Source organism: Balaenoptera ricei, chromosome X, assembly GCF_028023285.1.
Source record: "Balaenoptera ricei isolate mBalRic1 chromosome X, mBalRic1.hap2, whole genome shotgun sequence".
NCBI lineage: Eukaryota > Metazoa > Chordata > Mammalia > Artiodactyla > Balaenopteridae > Balaenoptera > Balaenoptera ricei.
In genome coordinates, this window is record NC_082660.1 from 27,078,999 (window position 1) to 27,095,587 (window position 16,589).

Here is a 16,589-nt window from a genome sequence, read left to right on the forward strand (position 1 = left end):
CCACATCTCCAGTCTCAGTTCCTGCTGTTCCTTTTTCACTATTTTATAACCCAGCCACACCAAATTATTTGCAATTACTCAAATATGCCAAGTTGTGTCATGCCTTCAAGCCTTTGTGCATACTATTCTCTGAAATAACCTTTCTTAAAATTGTCAAATTCTTACTCACACTTTAAGATACCCAGATATCACAATTTATGAGGTCTTCTTGTTTCTTTCTTTGACACTACTGTGTGGTACATACCCCTTTGTAGTACTTACCACCTTGAATTTTAACTATTTGTGTATCACTTCTGGAGTGTGAGGGACTGGGGGCAGGGAATATGTCTCATCATTCTAGCAAAATCCCTAAGCACATTCTCTCAGGACATTCTTCAGGCTACTAATTGACTGTTTAATGGTTGATGGTTTCACCTATTAAATATTTTAGATATACTTGTGGAGTACATATTATAGGAAGCTAGAGAAATCTACAATCAGTAGCCCTAAATTCTAATTTTGTGGAAATTTTCTTTGTTACCCAATATAAAGCTGAATAACTAACAGTAGTGGAAAACTCTGTTTTTCTCCTCTACTCTCAACACTTCTCATACCAGTTATGTGGGGTTTTTCCCACACCAAGCAATTCTTCAACCTGCTGAATGTCCTACAATTCAGTTCATTTCAGACACTGTTTACCTGGACTTAGCATCAGATCCTACAGGTTAAGGGCTCAGTTCCGCGTGACTGCCCCCACCCGCGACACACACAATTCAGATGCCAATTGCTAGTCCACAATATTACCTCCACTTCTGACTGACTGGCTGTAAATCAGAGGTCCGCAGAATGCCCTTCTCAGATTCTTCCATTATGCTTAATAGGTCAGTTACATTTTCCTCCTTCTTTGTTCAGTTTACCAATTTTATTTTTAACTAATTTGTATTGGAGTATAGTTGATTTACAATGTTGTGGTAGTTCCTGCTGTACAGCAAAGTGAATCAGTTATACGTATACCCACTTTTTTTATTTTTGTTTTCTTAATTTTAATTTTTGGCCGCACCGCGTGGCACACAGGATCTTACTTCCCTGACCAGGAATCGAACCCGTGCACCCTGCATTGGAAGCACAGAGTCTTAACCACTGGACCACCAGGGAAGTCCCTATCCACTGTTTTTTAGATTCTTTTCCCATATATGTCATTACAGAGTATTGAGTAGAGTTCCCTGTACCATACAGTAGGTTCTTATTAGTTATCTATTTTATATATAGTAGTGTGTATATGCCAATCCCAATCTCCAAATTTATCCGTCCCCCCGTTTCCCCCTTGGTAACCATAAGTTTGTTTTCTACACCTACGACTCTATTTCTGTTTTTTGGTTTTTTACTTTTTCATAACATCTTTATTGGAGTATAATTGCTTTACAATGGTGTGTTAGTTTCTGCTTTATAACAAAGTGAATCAGCTATACGTATACATATATCCCCATATCTCCTCCCTCTTGCGTCTCCCTCCCACCCTACCTATCCCACCCCTCTAGGGGTTCACTAGACACGGAGCTGATCTACCTGTGCTATGTGGCTGCTTCCCACTAGCCATCTATTTTACATTTGGTAGTCAATATATGTCCATGCCACTCTCTCATTTCATCCCAGCTTACCCTTCCCCCTCCCCGTGTCATCAAGTCCATTCTCTACATCTGCGTCTTTATTCCTGTCCTGCCCCGAGGTTCTTCAGAACCTTTTTTTTTTGTTGTTCTAGATTCCATATATATGTGTTAGCATACGGTATTTGTTTTTCTGTTTCTGACTTCACTCTCTATGTCAGACTCTACACCTCACTACAAATAATTTTGTTTCTTTTTATGGCTGAGAAATATTCCATTGTATACATGTGCCACATCTTCTTTACCCATTCATCTGTTGCTGGACACTTAGATTGCTTCCATGTCCTGGCTATTGTAAATAGAACTGCAATGAACATTTTGGTACATGACTCTTTTTCAATTATGGTTTTCTCAGGGTATATGCCCAGTAGTGGGATTGCTGGGTCGTACGGTAGTTCTATTCTTAGTTTTTAAGGAACCTCCATACTGTTCTCCATAGTGGCTGTATCAATTTACATTCCCACCAATAGTGCAAGAGGGTTCCCATTTCTCTACACCCTCTCCAGCATTTGTGGTTTGTAGATTTTCTGATGATGGCCATTCTGACTGGTGTGAGGGGATACCTCATAGAAGTTTTGATTTGCATTTCTCTATTAGTTAGTGATGTTGAGCAGCTTTTCTTGTGCTTCTTCGCCATCTATATGTCCTCTTTGGAGAAATGTCTATTTAGGTCTTCTGCCTATTTTGGGATTGGGTTGTTTGTTTTTTTCATATTGAGCTGCATGAGCTGCTTGTATATTTTGGAGATTAATCCTTTGTCAGTTGCTTCATTTGCAAAAATATTCTCCCATTCTGAGAGTTGTCTTTTCGTCTGGTGCATGGTTTCCTCTGCTGTGCAAAAGCCTTTAACTTTCATTAGGTCCCACTTGCTTATTTTGTTTTTATTTCCATTTCTCTAGGAGGTGGGTCAAAAAGGATCTTGCTGTAATGTATGTTATAGAGTGTTCTGCCTGTGTTTTCCTGTAAGGGTTTTATAGTGTCTGGCCTTACATTTAGGTCTTTAATCCATTTTGAGTTTATTTTTGTGTATGGTGTTAGGGAGTGTTCTAATTTCATTCTTTTACATGTAGCTGTCCAGTTTTCCCAGCACCACTTATTGAAGAGGCTGTCTTTTCTCCATTGTATATTCTTGCCTCCTTTATCAAAGATAAGGTGACCATATGTGCATAGGTTTATGTCTGGGCTTTCTATACTGTTCCACTGATCTATATTTCTGTTTTTGTGCCAGTACCATACTGTCTTGATTACTGTAGCTTTGTAGTATAGTCTGAAGTCTGGGAGTCTGATTCCTCCAGCTCCGTTTTTCTTTCTCAAGATTGCTTTGGCTATTCAGGGGTCTTTTGTGTTTCCATACAAATTGTGAAATTTATTGTTCTAGTTCCGTGAAAAATGCCATTGGTAGTTTGATAGGGATTGTATTGAATCTGTAGATTGCTTTAAGTAGTATAGTTATTTTCACAGTGTTGATTCTTCCAATCCAAGAACATGATATATCTCTCCATCTGTTTGTATCATCTTTAATTTCTTTCATCACTGTCTTATAGTTTTCTGCATACAGGTCTTTTGTCTCCTTAGGCAGGTTTATTCCTAGGTATTTTTTTCTTTTTGTTGCAATGGTAAATGGGAGTGTTTCCTTAATTTCTCTTTCACATTGTTCATCATTGGTGTATAGGAATGCAAGAGATTTCTGTGCATTAATTTTGTATCCTGCTACTTTACCAAATTCATTGATTAGCTCTAGTAGTTTTCTGGTAGCACCTTTAGGATCCTCTATGTATAGTATCATGTCATCTGCAAACAGTGACAGCTTTACTCCTTCTTTTCCGATTTGGATTCCTTTTATTTCTTTTTCTTCTCTGATTGCTGTGGCTAAAACTTCCAAAACGATGTTGAATAATAGTGGTGAGAGTGGACAACCTTGTCTTGTCCCTGATCTTAGAGGAAATGGTTTCAGTTTTTTACCATTGAGAACGATGTTGGCTGTGGGTTTGTCATATATGGCCTTTATTATGTTGACGAAAGTTCCCTCTGTGCCTACTTTCTGAAGGGTTTTTATCATAAATGGGTGTTGAATTTTGTCAGAAGCTTTTTCTGCATCTATTGAGATCATATGGTTTTTATCCTTCAATTTGTTAATATGGTATATCACATTGACTGATTTGCATATATTGAAGAATCCTTGCATTCCTGGGATAAACCTCTCTTGATCATGGTGTATGATCCTTTTTTTTTTTTTTTTAACATATAGCTTTTCATTTTATTTCAGATGCCTGTGTTGATGATGCAGGTTCTCAGGGAACCCCCCAAACCATAAATGCCTTTCAAGGCTTTTGACAGTCAGGGTAAATTGAACAATTCTCAGTGATGTATTATATAGTAAAATTCATTCCATTTATAAAAGCCAGCACACACCTGCCTAGTAAACAATAAAACTGTCCTCTTCCACATTTGTCTCAAAGCCTTAGTGGAAATCAGGTTGTGGAACTCTGGAAAACACCCAGCTTCTGTGAAGAAATAGAGTGTGATGATCCTTTTAATGTGCTGTTGGATTCTGTCTGCTAGTATTTTGTTCAGGATTTTTGAATCTATGTTCGCCAGTGATATTGGCCTGTAGTTTTCTTTCTTTGTGACATCTTTGTCTGGTTTTGGTATCAGGGTGATGGTGGCCTCGTAGAATGAGTTTGGGAGCAGTCCTCCCTCTGCCGTATTTTGGAAGAGTTTGAGAAGGATAGGTGTTAGCTCTTCTCTAAATGTTTGATAGAATTCGCCTGTGAAGCCATCTGGTCCTTGGCTTTTGTTTGTTGGAAGAGTTTTAATCACAGTCTCAATTTAAGTGCTTGTGATTGGTCTGTTTATATTTCCTATTCCTGGTTCAGTCTCAGAAGGTTGTGCTTTTCTAAGAATTTGTCCATTTCTTCCAGGTTGTCCATTTTACTGGCATTTAGTTGCTTGTAGTAATCTCTCATGATCCTTTGTATTTCTGCAGTGTCAGTTGTTTATTCTCCTTTTTCATTTCTACTTCTACTGATTTGAGTCTTCTCCTTTTTTTTGTTGGTGAGCCTGGCTAATGGTTTATCAATTTTGTTTATCTTCTCAAAGAACCAGCTTTTAGTTTTATTGATCTTTGCTACTGTTTCCTTCATTTCTTTTTCATTTATTTATGATCTGATCTTTATGATTTCTTTCCTTCTGCTAACTTTGGGGGTTTTTGTTCTTCTTTCTCTAATTGCTTTAGATGTAAGGTTAGGTTGTTTATTTGAGATGTTTCTTGTTTCTTGAGGTAGGATTGTATTGCTATAAACTTCCTCTTAGAACTGCTTTTGCTGCATCCCACAGGTTTTGGGTCATCGTGTTTTCATTGTCATTTGTTTCTAGGTATTTTTGATTTCCTCTTTGATTTCTTCAGTGATCTCTTGGTTATTTGGTAGTGTGTTGTTTAGCCTCCATGTGTTTGTATTTCTTACAGGTTTTTTCCTGTAATTGATATCTAGTCTCATAGCACTGTGGTCGGAAAAGACACTTGATACAATTTCAGTTTTCTTAAATTTACCAAGGCTTGATTTGTGACCCAAGATATGATCTATCCTGGAGAATTTTCCATGAGCATTTGAGAAGAAAGTGTATTCTGTTGTTTTTGGATGGAATATCCTATAAGTATCAATTAAGTCCATCTTGTTTAATGTATCATTTAAATCTTGTGTTTCCTTATTTATTTTCATTTTGGATGATCAGTCCATTGGTGAAAGTGGGCTGTTAAAGTCCCCTACTGTGATTGTGTTAGTGTCAATTTCCCCTTTTATGGGTGTTAGCATTTGCCTTATGTATTGAGGTGCTCCTATGTTGGGTGCATAAATATTTACAATTGTTATATCTTCTTCTTGGATTGATCCCTTGATCATTATGTAGTGTCCTTCTTTGTCTCTTGTAATAGTCTTTGTTTTAAAGTCTATTTTGTCTGATATGAGAATTGCTACTGCAGCTTTCTTTTGATTTCATTTGCATGGAATATCTTTTTCCATCCCCTCACTTTCAGTCTGTATGTGTCCCTAGGTCTGAAGTGGGTCTCTTGTGGGCAGCATATATATGGGTCTTGTTTTTGTATCCATTCAGCCAGTCTGTCTTTGGTTGGATCATTTAATCCATTTACATTTAAGGTAGTTATCAATATGTATGTTCCTATTACCATTTTCTTCATTGTTTTGGGTTTGTTATTGTAGGTCTTTTCCTTCTCTTGTGTTTCCTGCCTAGAGAAGTTCCTTTAGCATTTGTTGTAAAGCTGGTTTGGTGGTGCCGAATTCTCTTAGCTTTGCTTGCCTGTAAAGGTTTTAATTTCTCCGTCAAATCTGAATGAGATCCTTGCTGGGTAGGGTAATCTTGGTTGCAGGTTTTTCCCTTTTATCACTTTAAATATATCCTGCCACTCCCTTCTGTCTTGCAGAGTTTCTGCTGAAAGATCAGCTGTTAACCTTATGGGGATTCCCTTGTATGTTAGTTGTTGTTTTTCCCTTGCTGCTTTTAATATGTTTTCTTTATATTTAATTTTTGATAGCTTGATTAATATGTGTCTTGGCGTGTTTCTCCTTGGATTTATCCTGTATGGGACTCTCTGTGCTTCCAGGACTTGATTAACTATTTCCTTTCCCATATTAGGGAAGTTTTCAACTATAATCTCTTCAAATATTTTCTCAGACCCTTTCTTTTTCTCTTCTTCTTCTGGGACCCCTATAATTTGAATGTTGATGCATTTAATGTTGTCCCAGAGGTCTCTGAGACCATCCTCAATTCTTTTCATTCTTTTTTCTTTATTCTGCTCTGCAGTAGTTATTTCCATTATTTTATCTTCCAGGTCACTTATCCATTCTTCTGCCTCAGTTATTCTGCTATTGATTCCTTCTAGAGAATTTTTACTTTCATTTATTGTGTTGTTCATCATTGTTTGTTTGCTCTTTTGTTCTTCTAGGTCCCTTTTAAACGTTTCTTGTATTTTCTCCATTCTATTTCTGAGATTTTGGTCATCTTTACTGTCATTACTCTGAATTCTTTTTCAGGTAGACTGCCTATTTCCTCTTCATTTGTTTAGTCTGGTGGGTTTTTACCTTGCTCCTTCATCTGCTGTGTGTTTCTCTGTCTTCTCATTTTGCTTAACTTACTGTGTTTGGGGTCTCCTTTTCACAGGCTGCAGGTTCGTAGTTCCCTTTTTTTCTTGATGTCTGCCCCCAGTGCCTAAGGTTGGTTCAGTGGGTTGTGTAGGCTTCCTGGTGGAGAGGACTAGTGCCTGTGTTCTGGAGGTTGAGGCTGGATCTTGTCCTTCTGGTGGGCAGGATTGCGTCTGGTGGTGTGTTTTGGGGTGTCTGTGACCTTATTATGATTTTAGGCAGCCTCTCTGCTAATGGGTGGGTTTGTGTTCCTGTCTTGCTAGTTGTTTGGCATAGGGTGTCCAGCACTGTAGCTTGCTGGTCGTTGAGTGGAGCTGGTTCTTAGTGTTGAGATGGAGATCTCTGGGAGAGCTTTCGCCATTTGATGTTACGTGGAGCCGGGACGTCTCTGGTGGACCAGTGTCCTGAACTCGGCTCTCCCACCTCAGAGGCACAGGCCTGACACCCGGCTGGAGCACCAAGACCCTGTCAGGCACATGGCTCTGAAGAAAAGGGAGAAAAAAAAGAATGGAAGAAAAAAGTAAAATAAATTAAAGTTATTAAAATAAAAAAGAAAATTATTTAAAATAAAAAAATTAAAAAGTAATAAAAAAAAATATGGACAGACAGAACCCTAGGACAAATGGTAAAAGCAAAGCTTTACAGACAAAATCACACAAAGAAGCATACACATACACACTCACAAAAAGAGAAAAAGGAAATAAGTATATATATCTATATATAAAAATAAAGGAAGAGAGCAACCAAATCAATAAACAAATCTACCAATGATAATAAACTCTAAATACTAAACTAAGATAAACATAAACCCAGAAACAAATTAGATGCAGAAAGCAAACCCCAAGTCTACAGTTGCTCCCAAAGTCCACTGCCTCAATTTGGGATGATTCGTTGTCTATTCAGGTATTCCACAGATGCAGGGTACATCAAGTTGATTGTGGAGATTTAATCCACTGCTCCTGAGGCTGCTGGGAGAGATTTCCCTTTCTCTTCTTTGTTCACACAGCTCCTGTGTGGTTCAGTTTTGGATTTAGCCCCGCCTCTGCGTGTAGGTCGCCTGAGGGCATGTGTTCCCATTCGGACAGGACGGGGTTAAGGGAGCAGCTGATTAGGGGGCTCTGGCTCACTCAGGCTGGGGGGAGGATACGGGGTGCAGGTACGGAATGCAGGGCGAGCCTGCGGCGGCAGAGGCCAGCATGAGTGACGTTGCAACAGCCTGAGGTGCGCTGTGTATTCTCCCGGGGAAGTTGTCCCTGGGTCACAGGACCCTGGCAGTGGCGGTCTGCACAGGCTCCTGGGAGGGGAGGTGTGGAGAGTGACCTGTGCTTGCACACAGGCTTCTTGGTGGCTGCAGCAGCGGCCTTAGCGTCTCATGCCCGTCTCTGGGGTCCGCGCTGATAGCCGCAGCTCGCGCCCTGTCTCTGGAGCTCCTTTAAGTGGCGCTCTTAATCCCCTCTCCTTGCGGACTCAGAAACAGTGGTCTCTTGCCTGTTCGGCAGCTCCAGACTTTTTCCCGGACTTCCTTCCCGGCTAGCTGTGGTGCACTAGCCCCCTTCAGGCTGTGTTCAGGCAGCCAACCCCAGTCCTCTCCCTGGGATCCGACCAAACCCCGAGCCTCAGCTCCCAGCCCCCACCTGCCCCGGTGGGTGAGCAGACGAGCCTCTCCGGCTGGTGAGTGCTGGTCGGCACCCATCCTCTGTGTGGGAATCTCTCCGCTTTGCCCTCTGCACCCCTGTTGCCGCGCTCTCCTCCACGGCACTGAAGCTCCGCCCCCTCCGCCACCCGCCGTCTCCGCCCGCGAAGGGGCTTCCTAGTGTGTGGAAACCTTTCCTCCTTCACAGCTCCCTCCCACTGGTGCAGATCCCGTTCCTATTCTTTTGTCTCTGTGTTTTCTTTTTTCTTTTGCCCTACCCAGGTATGTGGGGAGTTTCTTGCCTTTTGGGAGGTCTGAGGTCTGCTGCCAGCGTTCAGTAGGTGTTCTGTAGGAGTTGTTCCACATGTAGACGTACTTCTGATGTATTTGTGGGGAGGAAGGTGATCTCCGCGTCTTACTCCTTCGCCGTCTTGAATGTCTCCCCAAGGATGGTTCCTATTAGGAAAACTTCCGGCTCAGAATTCAGCTTTCTTGGGTCCTTAAACTAGCAGTGGAGACTCTCCAGGCTTCTGTTTCTTTATCTTTTGGTGAGACGCAGTCCTCTCCAATAGTCCATAGATGGCTTCTTTTGAATTAGAACCCACCTCAGGTCCAGCGCAGACGTAGCTGACTGCGACCAGACTTTCTCTATTTCTGTTTTGTAAATAAATTCATTTGTGCCATTTTTTTTAGATTCTGCATATGTGATATCATATGATATTTGTCTTTCTCTGTCTGACTTACTTCACTCAGTATGACAATCTCTAGGTCCATCCGTGTCGCTGCAAATGGCATTATTTCATTCTTTTTTATGGCTGAGTATGAATTTACCAATTTTAGCATAATTATGACCAGGCTTGACTTCTTTCTTGACCTAAATCTTCCTTTATTTTATTTTCCTAGATAAAATCTAGATAAAAATGTCTATTGAACAGTTTTTCAAACCAAACTTTTATATAATATAAAATTTTTTTTCTAGCATATGAAAAATATACAAATGGTTTAACAGAACCAAGCATTGTTTAGCTGGCTGACAAGATAGAGCCCTGTGGAATAAGCCATGATACCATACATTAATTATCAGTAGAGTTTTTATCCCTCTCTCCCTCTCTCCCTTTTTGAGTGAAGTAAATACACTGCCTTGACAGCAGTTGCTTTTCGTTCACACCAGGCCACCATATTTATTCTGCTTCATTACAGAAACTCCACTTACTGTATGAAAGTATCCATCTCACTGACAGTGGGTGAAAATGACACTGGACTGTGCTACAATTCCAAGATGAAGTACTTTGATAAAGCTGAACTTAGCAAAAGCAAGGAAATTTCGTGCCGTGACATAGAAGATTTTTTACTACCATCCAGAGAACCTGAAATCCTATGGTATAAGGTATGGAGTATGGATGATTTTATCGCTTTTAAATAGATTAATGTGTACCTTATTCTAGGGCAAGTTGGATAAAAACATTTAAATAGGTGTGATATAGTTCAGTTCTGCCTTCCTAAGACACTACAGCAAGTTGTGCTGGTCATTATAAGTTTTTAAACCAGGGGCTTTGATAACCCTAGTCAATATTTGTATTGTTAGTCCATTGTAATAAGCTACTGTGTTAATGTTTATATCTAGTTTATGCTGATAATCCTATCAAGTCTATTATAATCTGTGTTGATAATTTCAGGAACTAAAATGCCTTAAGCATTCATTTCAAACTCTTCACATATATAAGCAGTCCAAAATGTCCCCAAACAAGGAGAAAAAGGATTGACTTGCTTCTGTGATAAAATGGTACACTAGTTTTATTGAAATACTCTGTTTAATGGAAGTATCTTTGTGCATATCCTAATCCCTTTTGTATAAAAGCATACATGTTTTTAAAAATCTGATGAAAATGTATACGATTAAAAAAATAGTGTTAGATTAACTTCTTTTCAAAAACCAGAAGCAACTTTAGGCTTAAGCAGAATAATCAGACACTGTTCTTCCTGTCACATCATTGACTTTGACTGAATTTCAAGATTTGAACATGTTCTTCAACTTATTTATATCATAAAAGATACTTTTGTTATTGAACATACCCAAGAAAATACAATATAGATGCTATGAACATTTGTCTGGAATATGTTTTCCATGATTTAAAGATACCTGGTGTAAACTTTTGCTTTGTCCAACTAACTGGAAATAGGAATTTAGGAAGCCGGATCTTTTAGTAACTAGATTCACAAATGTCAGTATACAGAATATGAGCCCTCAGGACTGATAACGAATTCAAAACTTGTTAGAAATGAAACAGGAAATACATCTTTAACATTTTTAAAGGATTTTTCCAAAATTAGTAATGCCCTTCTTTGAATGACTTGCTTTTGATTCTTGACAATAAACAATGGAGTATTCAGAACATCAAGGGAACTGTTGAAATATTTTTCTACTTTTCCCTTGAATTTCTGTATTAGACAGTATTAAATAGCCCTTAAATATTAGCCCCACTATTTCTGTTCCTGTGCATGTGAGCTTTATTTACTTTTTAAGTTTTTTAATTATATATTTCTCCCCCTGATTTTCTGTGGTTTGCCTGCTTTCCACAGGAGGATTCTAAGCAAGCCCTGATGATTTCCTCAAAGGGGAGAGGTATTAGGGGAGTTTGACCCAAGGTCATCAAGTACAAATATTTTTCTAGTACTCATATGTGTACATTCAACTTCTAAATATGCAATTTCTTTGTTGTTTGCCAATAAGTTGATCTTAAGAGTCATGCACTTTTTCTCACTTTTTGCAAATAGTATCTCAAAATTTGCTGAAACAGTAGAGACCACACACACACACACACACACACACACAGAGTCACACACTCAGTTTTTTAAATGGCTGGCCTCATATTGGTCCTTTAGTCATGCTTCCACCATCTCCCCAGTCATTGTGACCTTATGCTATAAAGACCATAATTAGTGAAGTGATGGGTGGAGATGCAGTATATGTGGAATTTAAAAGTCTTGTAACAATTCAGATTATGTTTCCATAGTCAAGGGAATATGTATTGCATACATTTAGTGTATAATTTATGCAACTATGACAGTTTGTACAACTAATATGAGGATATTAAGTGTATATTTTGGACTGAAATAACCAGATAATTGTCCCCCAATTATACACAGGCATTGAGACACATAATCAAAATAATGGTCTGCATAAATTTGATTTGGCAATAAATTTTTAACAAAATAATACTGCCTCTGAATAGTGTTAAAAGGTTTAAAGCTGTTTTATCCTCATTCCATTAATTTCTAATCTGGCTAGAGAAAATGGACTTCTGTTTGGCAAAAACAGAAATCTCCTGAGTCAACATCATTATAATCCAAAGCTTAAAGCAGAGACCATAATTTGGTAGACTGTGAGACTATAAAGACCTTGCATATAAATAATGGCCATTTCTTCCATGGACTGTAGAATATATATACTATGAAAAGATTGAGTTATTTCTAAATGCAGCATTAAAAGATTTAAAATATTGAACTAAAGCATTTTTCTCTATAGAATTAGTTTTTCTGCTTTCCACTAAAAAATTCATTTTATATTTTATGTTATCAGTATCAAAGTAGTTAATTTCATAATCATCAAATGCAGACTATATGCTTCTAAAAATGATGTCAGGAGTAATCTTAATAAATGTCCCTTTTCTTATATCTAATAAATCAATACATATCTGATTTAGAGACACTAAAGTTAGACGTTAATAAAGTGACTCTTGCTAAAAGTGCTTTTTTCAAGTTGAGGTACCTGATTTCCCAGAGATATAGAGAAGTTTTGAAAATCTTTAGCATTAATTCAAAACTCTAGCTCTTTTAAAATCTAACTTTAGAAGCTTTTAGTTTAGTTATTTTAAATACTTTATTTTTAAGTTACTATATGTACTATAAAAATTTTGTGTTCTTCACATAGGAATGTAGGACAAAAACATGGAGGCCAAGTATTGTATTCAAAAGAGATACCCTGCTTATAAGGGAAGTCAGAGAAGACGACATTGGAAATTATACGTGTGAATTAAAATATGGAGGCTTTGTTGTGAGAAGAACTACTGAACTAACTGTTACAGGTAAGCACAGTCTTCAATATTTCATTTGCAAGTAATGAAACTAACATTTGAAGTTTCATTTTTTGTGCTGCATATTGATTTTTTTTCAAATCTTTGCAATGAAGGAAGTGCTTAACCAAATGCTAAGTGGATTCCTATAGGGGAAATTTATTCCTCCTTGCTTTCAAATCATGTTACCCTGAAATGCATTTGAAAGGTTAAAGAAAATAGGTTTAGGGGATTATAGAAATGTTAGCTTTTGAAAGTACTTGAAATAATGAGTTTACAGTTTCGGAAAATTATGCTTATATTTTGTAGCGGTATAATTTTTGGAAACACTTCCTAGAATGTTGAAATGGAATATATGAAATCTACCTCTGTCTTCCTGTCTTGCTCCAAATTAGAAAAATTACGTTTTTATTCATTTATCACTCTATGAACCTGATATATGTGTTCTCATGAACTTGAATATAACAAAATTTCAGATACAATAATTGAATAATTATGTGAGGTGCATTGCATGGACTCATTCCCATACCTGGTTGCTAAGGTAGAAGGGCATGAGAACAAGGTTCAGAACACTGTCTGTAATCATGAATCTACAGCTCACTAGTCACATGACTTTATTTTAATCACCACAACCTTCAAAATATCACTTTCCTCGTGTATAAAATTGTGATGGTAAAGTTTGCCTTGTTTATTTCATAGCATTTTTGCAAGAATTGAATGAGGCGAGCTAATACTTATGAAATCAACTTGCAAAACATAGAATTATATCCAAATATGCATGGTTTTTGTCATGTTAAATGATGTCATGTTAAATATTGTATTCATTCCCTGTTTCATGTTATTGAATACTTCTCTCAAAGTGGTTCCAACACAAAAAAGGGGGGGGAATCAAGATCAATGCTTTAGGCAGTTAAAGACATTATTCTCATCTTATTAAGAGAGATTCTTCTTGGTGACATTCTTTGTACAATCTTTATTTTTTTTAAATTTTTGTCCCACTGCATGGCAAGCGGGATCTTAATTCCCTGACCAGGGATCAAACCTGCATCCCCTGCAGTGGAAGCGTGGGGTCTTAACCTCTGGACCACCAGGGAAGTCCCTGTACAATCATTTTTATGAAACATATATATAAAAGTAAGAAAAGGATATCAGATACTTTAAAGAGATTTCCATTTGTTCATTGATTCACTTAAAATAGTTTTCCTGTATATGAAAATTGTTTTGTGGTAGTCACCTTCATCTTATAATAATCATCTTTAAATCTTGAAATTATGATATAATATAGTTTGACTTAAAAACAAAATCTGATTTCATGAAATTCATTTGATGGATAGTAATTATTCAGATTGAAAGGAAATTTAGTTAAATAAGTAAGATACTCTTTGGTAATGCCTTTGATAGATATTAGACCCAGTAAATAACTGACAATAGCAATACATGGTACACTTGAATAGTAAACACACATTTAATCATGCATTACGTACCTATGATGTACACATGTATGATTTGCACTAGTTTTGTTTTCAGCTTTGTTGTGTGTAATAGGTCTTTGTGTAGAAAATTAAAATTAACACTTTTATCACTTTACCTCCCTGTTTAATGGAACAGTGAAAAACATAACTATCTGTACTTGGGTTTTCTTTACAATAAATATTGAATATTTTATTATTTCTTTTTTGCTCTTAATCTATACTGAAGTAGCTTTTCAAGGAGTAGGTACTGAGACAAAGGAATTAAAAAATAATGAAAATAATGAAAAAATATCTATTCTGTAAAGAAAATAGAATGAACTTCTAGTCTTTATTCTTTGGAGTGTAGAGCTAATTCTTGGTAAGCACATCTTTCCCCTTTCTAGAAACGCTAGATTACTAAAACACTGTCTAGTAAGAGGTGATTGGAAAACAGTCTCCTAGAGACTGGAAACTGGGTCCCAAATGGTAAAATCATGTAAGCGAGGCTATTTTGTACAATCAGTAATAGAATTGTTTTCTCGTAAATGCTACCCAGGGCTATTATATTTTTGTACATTCATTTTCTCCAAAAAATATCTCCTTTTCTTTATGCAAAAAGGAGGAATAATTATTTCTTGATATCCAAAAGGAAGTTAGTGAAAGTTTTAATGAAAGTTTATATTCAACTGAATATTATGAATACCTCTAACTTAAGTAGCTCTACCTGTGACATTGATTTGGGGAAATAAAGTATAAAGCAAAATTTGATTATATATGAAATTTTGGTTGAATCATAGAGCTGCATATCCCATAGTTAAAAATAATATGTATTAAAATGCATTTTAGGTTTTAACAAGAAGTCTGTTGACAAGATATATTTATGCATAACATTGCTTTAAATAGTGTTACACTATAGCTCATTTCCTTTGGCTGTGGCCAAATTAAAGAGCAGTTCTTAGAACCCAAGTTAAACTCTGAGTAAAGCAATGAAGGTGGGCATTTTCTCTGAGCAGTAATTAATCCCTGCTTTGTATCTTGGTTTTCTGCATATCATGATCATATTATACTTAATGTAAATCTTATGCAAAGCATGATATCATTTAGTTTTAGTGGATCTGCCTTAGCTGATAATATATATTTTGAAGTGTGTTAGAATGTTTCTTTAAAATAAAACAAAAAAGAGTCCAATACGTGAAGAGAAAAGAAAATTTCTGGATAAATAAAGTGGCATCATACAGGCCATATTGTAAGCTTTTATGGGAGATCTTTGGTTTATTAAAAGTATATGTGTCTACTAACTGAAGTAGTGGTTCAGGAAAACAGATCACAGTGAAAGAAACAATAAACCTGCTTGACACTTTTGGTATACTTTAAACATTTTTTTTAATAGATCTTTATTGGAGTATAATTGCTTCACAATACTGTGTTAGTTTCTGTTGTACAACAAAGTGAATCAACCGTATGCATACATATGTCCCCATATCCCCTCCCTCCCATTCTCCCTATCCTACCCTTCTAGGTCATCACAAAGCACTGAGCTGATCTTCCTGTGCTATGCTGCTGCTTCCCACCAGCCAACTATTTTATATTCGGTAGTGTATATATGTCGATGCTACTCTCACTTTGCCCCAGCTTCCCCTTCCCACCCCGTGTCCTCAAGTCCATTCTCTATGTCTACATCTTTATTCCTGCCCTGCAACTAGGTTCATCACTACCATTTTTTTTTTTAGATTCCATATGTATGTGTTAGCATACGGTATTTGTTTTTCTCTTTCTGACTTACTTCACTCTGTATGTCAGACGCTATGTCCATCCACCTCACTACAAATAACTCAATTTCATTTCTTTATATGGCTGAGTAATATTCCATTGTATATACATGCCACATCTTCTTTATCCATTCATCTGTCGATGGACACTTAGGTTGCTTCCGTGCCCTGGCTATTGTAAATAGTGCTGCAATGAACATTGGGGTGCATGTGTCTTTTTGAATTATGGTTTTCTCAGGGTATATGCCCAGTAGTGGGATTGCTGGGTCGTATGGTAGTTCTATTTTTAGTTTTTTAAGGAACCCCCATACTGTTTTCCATAGTGGTTGTATCAATTTACATTCCCACCAACAGTGCAGGAGGGTTCTCTTTTCACCACACCCTTTCCAGTATTTACTGTTTCTAGATTTTTTGATAATGGCCATTCTGACCGGTGTGAGGTGATACCTCTTTGTCTGCATTGGGTCTTCATTGCTGTGCACGGGCTTTCTCTAGTTGTGGCAAGCGGGGTCTTCTCTTCCTTGCCGTGCGTGGGCTTCTCATTGTGGTGGCTTCTCTTGTTGCGGAGCACGGGCTCTAGGCGTGTGAGCTTCAGTAGTTGTGGCACGCATGTTCAGTAGTTGTGGCTCGCAGGCTCTAGAGCGCAGGCTCAGTAGTTGTGGCACACGGGCTTAGTTGCTCTGCGGCATGTGGGATCTTCCTGGACTAGGGCTCGAACCCATGTCCCCTGCATTGGCAGGCAGATTCTTAAAAACGGTGCCACCAGGGAAGCCACAGTGAAAGAAACAGTAAATCTGCTTGACACTTTTGGTATACTTTAAACGTTTTTTAAAAATTAAACATAAGATGTTTCAGCATCGTTTG

The 16,589-nt window shown here is 37.5% G+C and overlaps 1 protein-coding gene across 1 annotated transcript in view; it reads left to right on the forward strand.

Annotated features, from left to right (window-relative positions):
* IL1RAPL1 (interleukin 1 receptor accessory protein like 1) overlaps positions 1-16,589 on the forward strand; it is a 709,594-nt gene that overhangs the window by 147,667 nt on the left and 545,338 nt on the right. The window contains exons 4-5 of the mRNA XM_059911765.1: positions 9,633-9,819; positions 12,364-12,517. Of these exons, the coding sequence (XP_059767748.1) occupies positions 9,633-9,819; positions 12,364-12,517 (341 nt within the window). The remainder of the gene's footprint in view (positions 1-9,632; positions 9,820-12,363; positions 12,518-16,589) is intronic.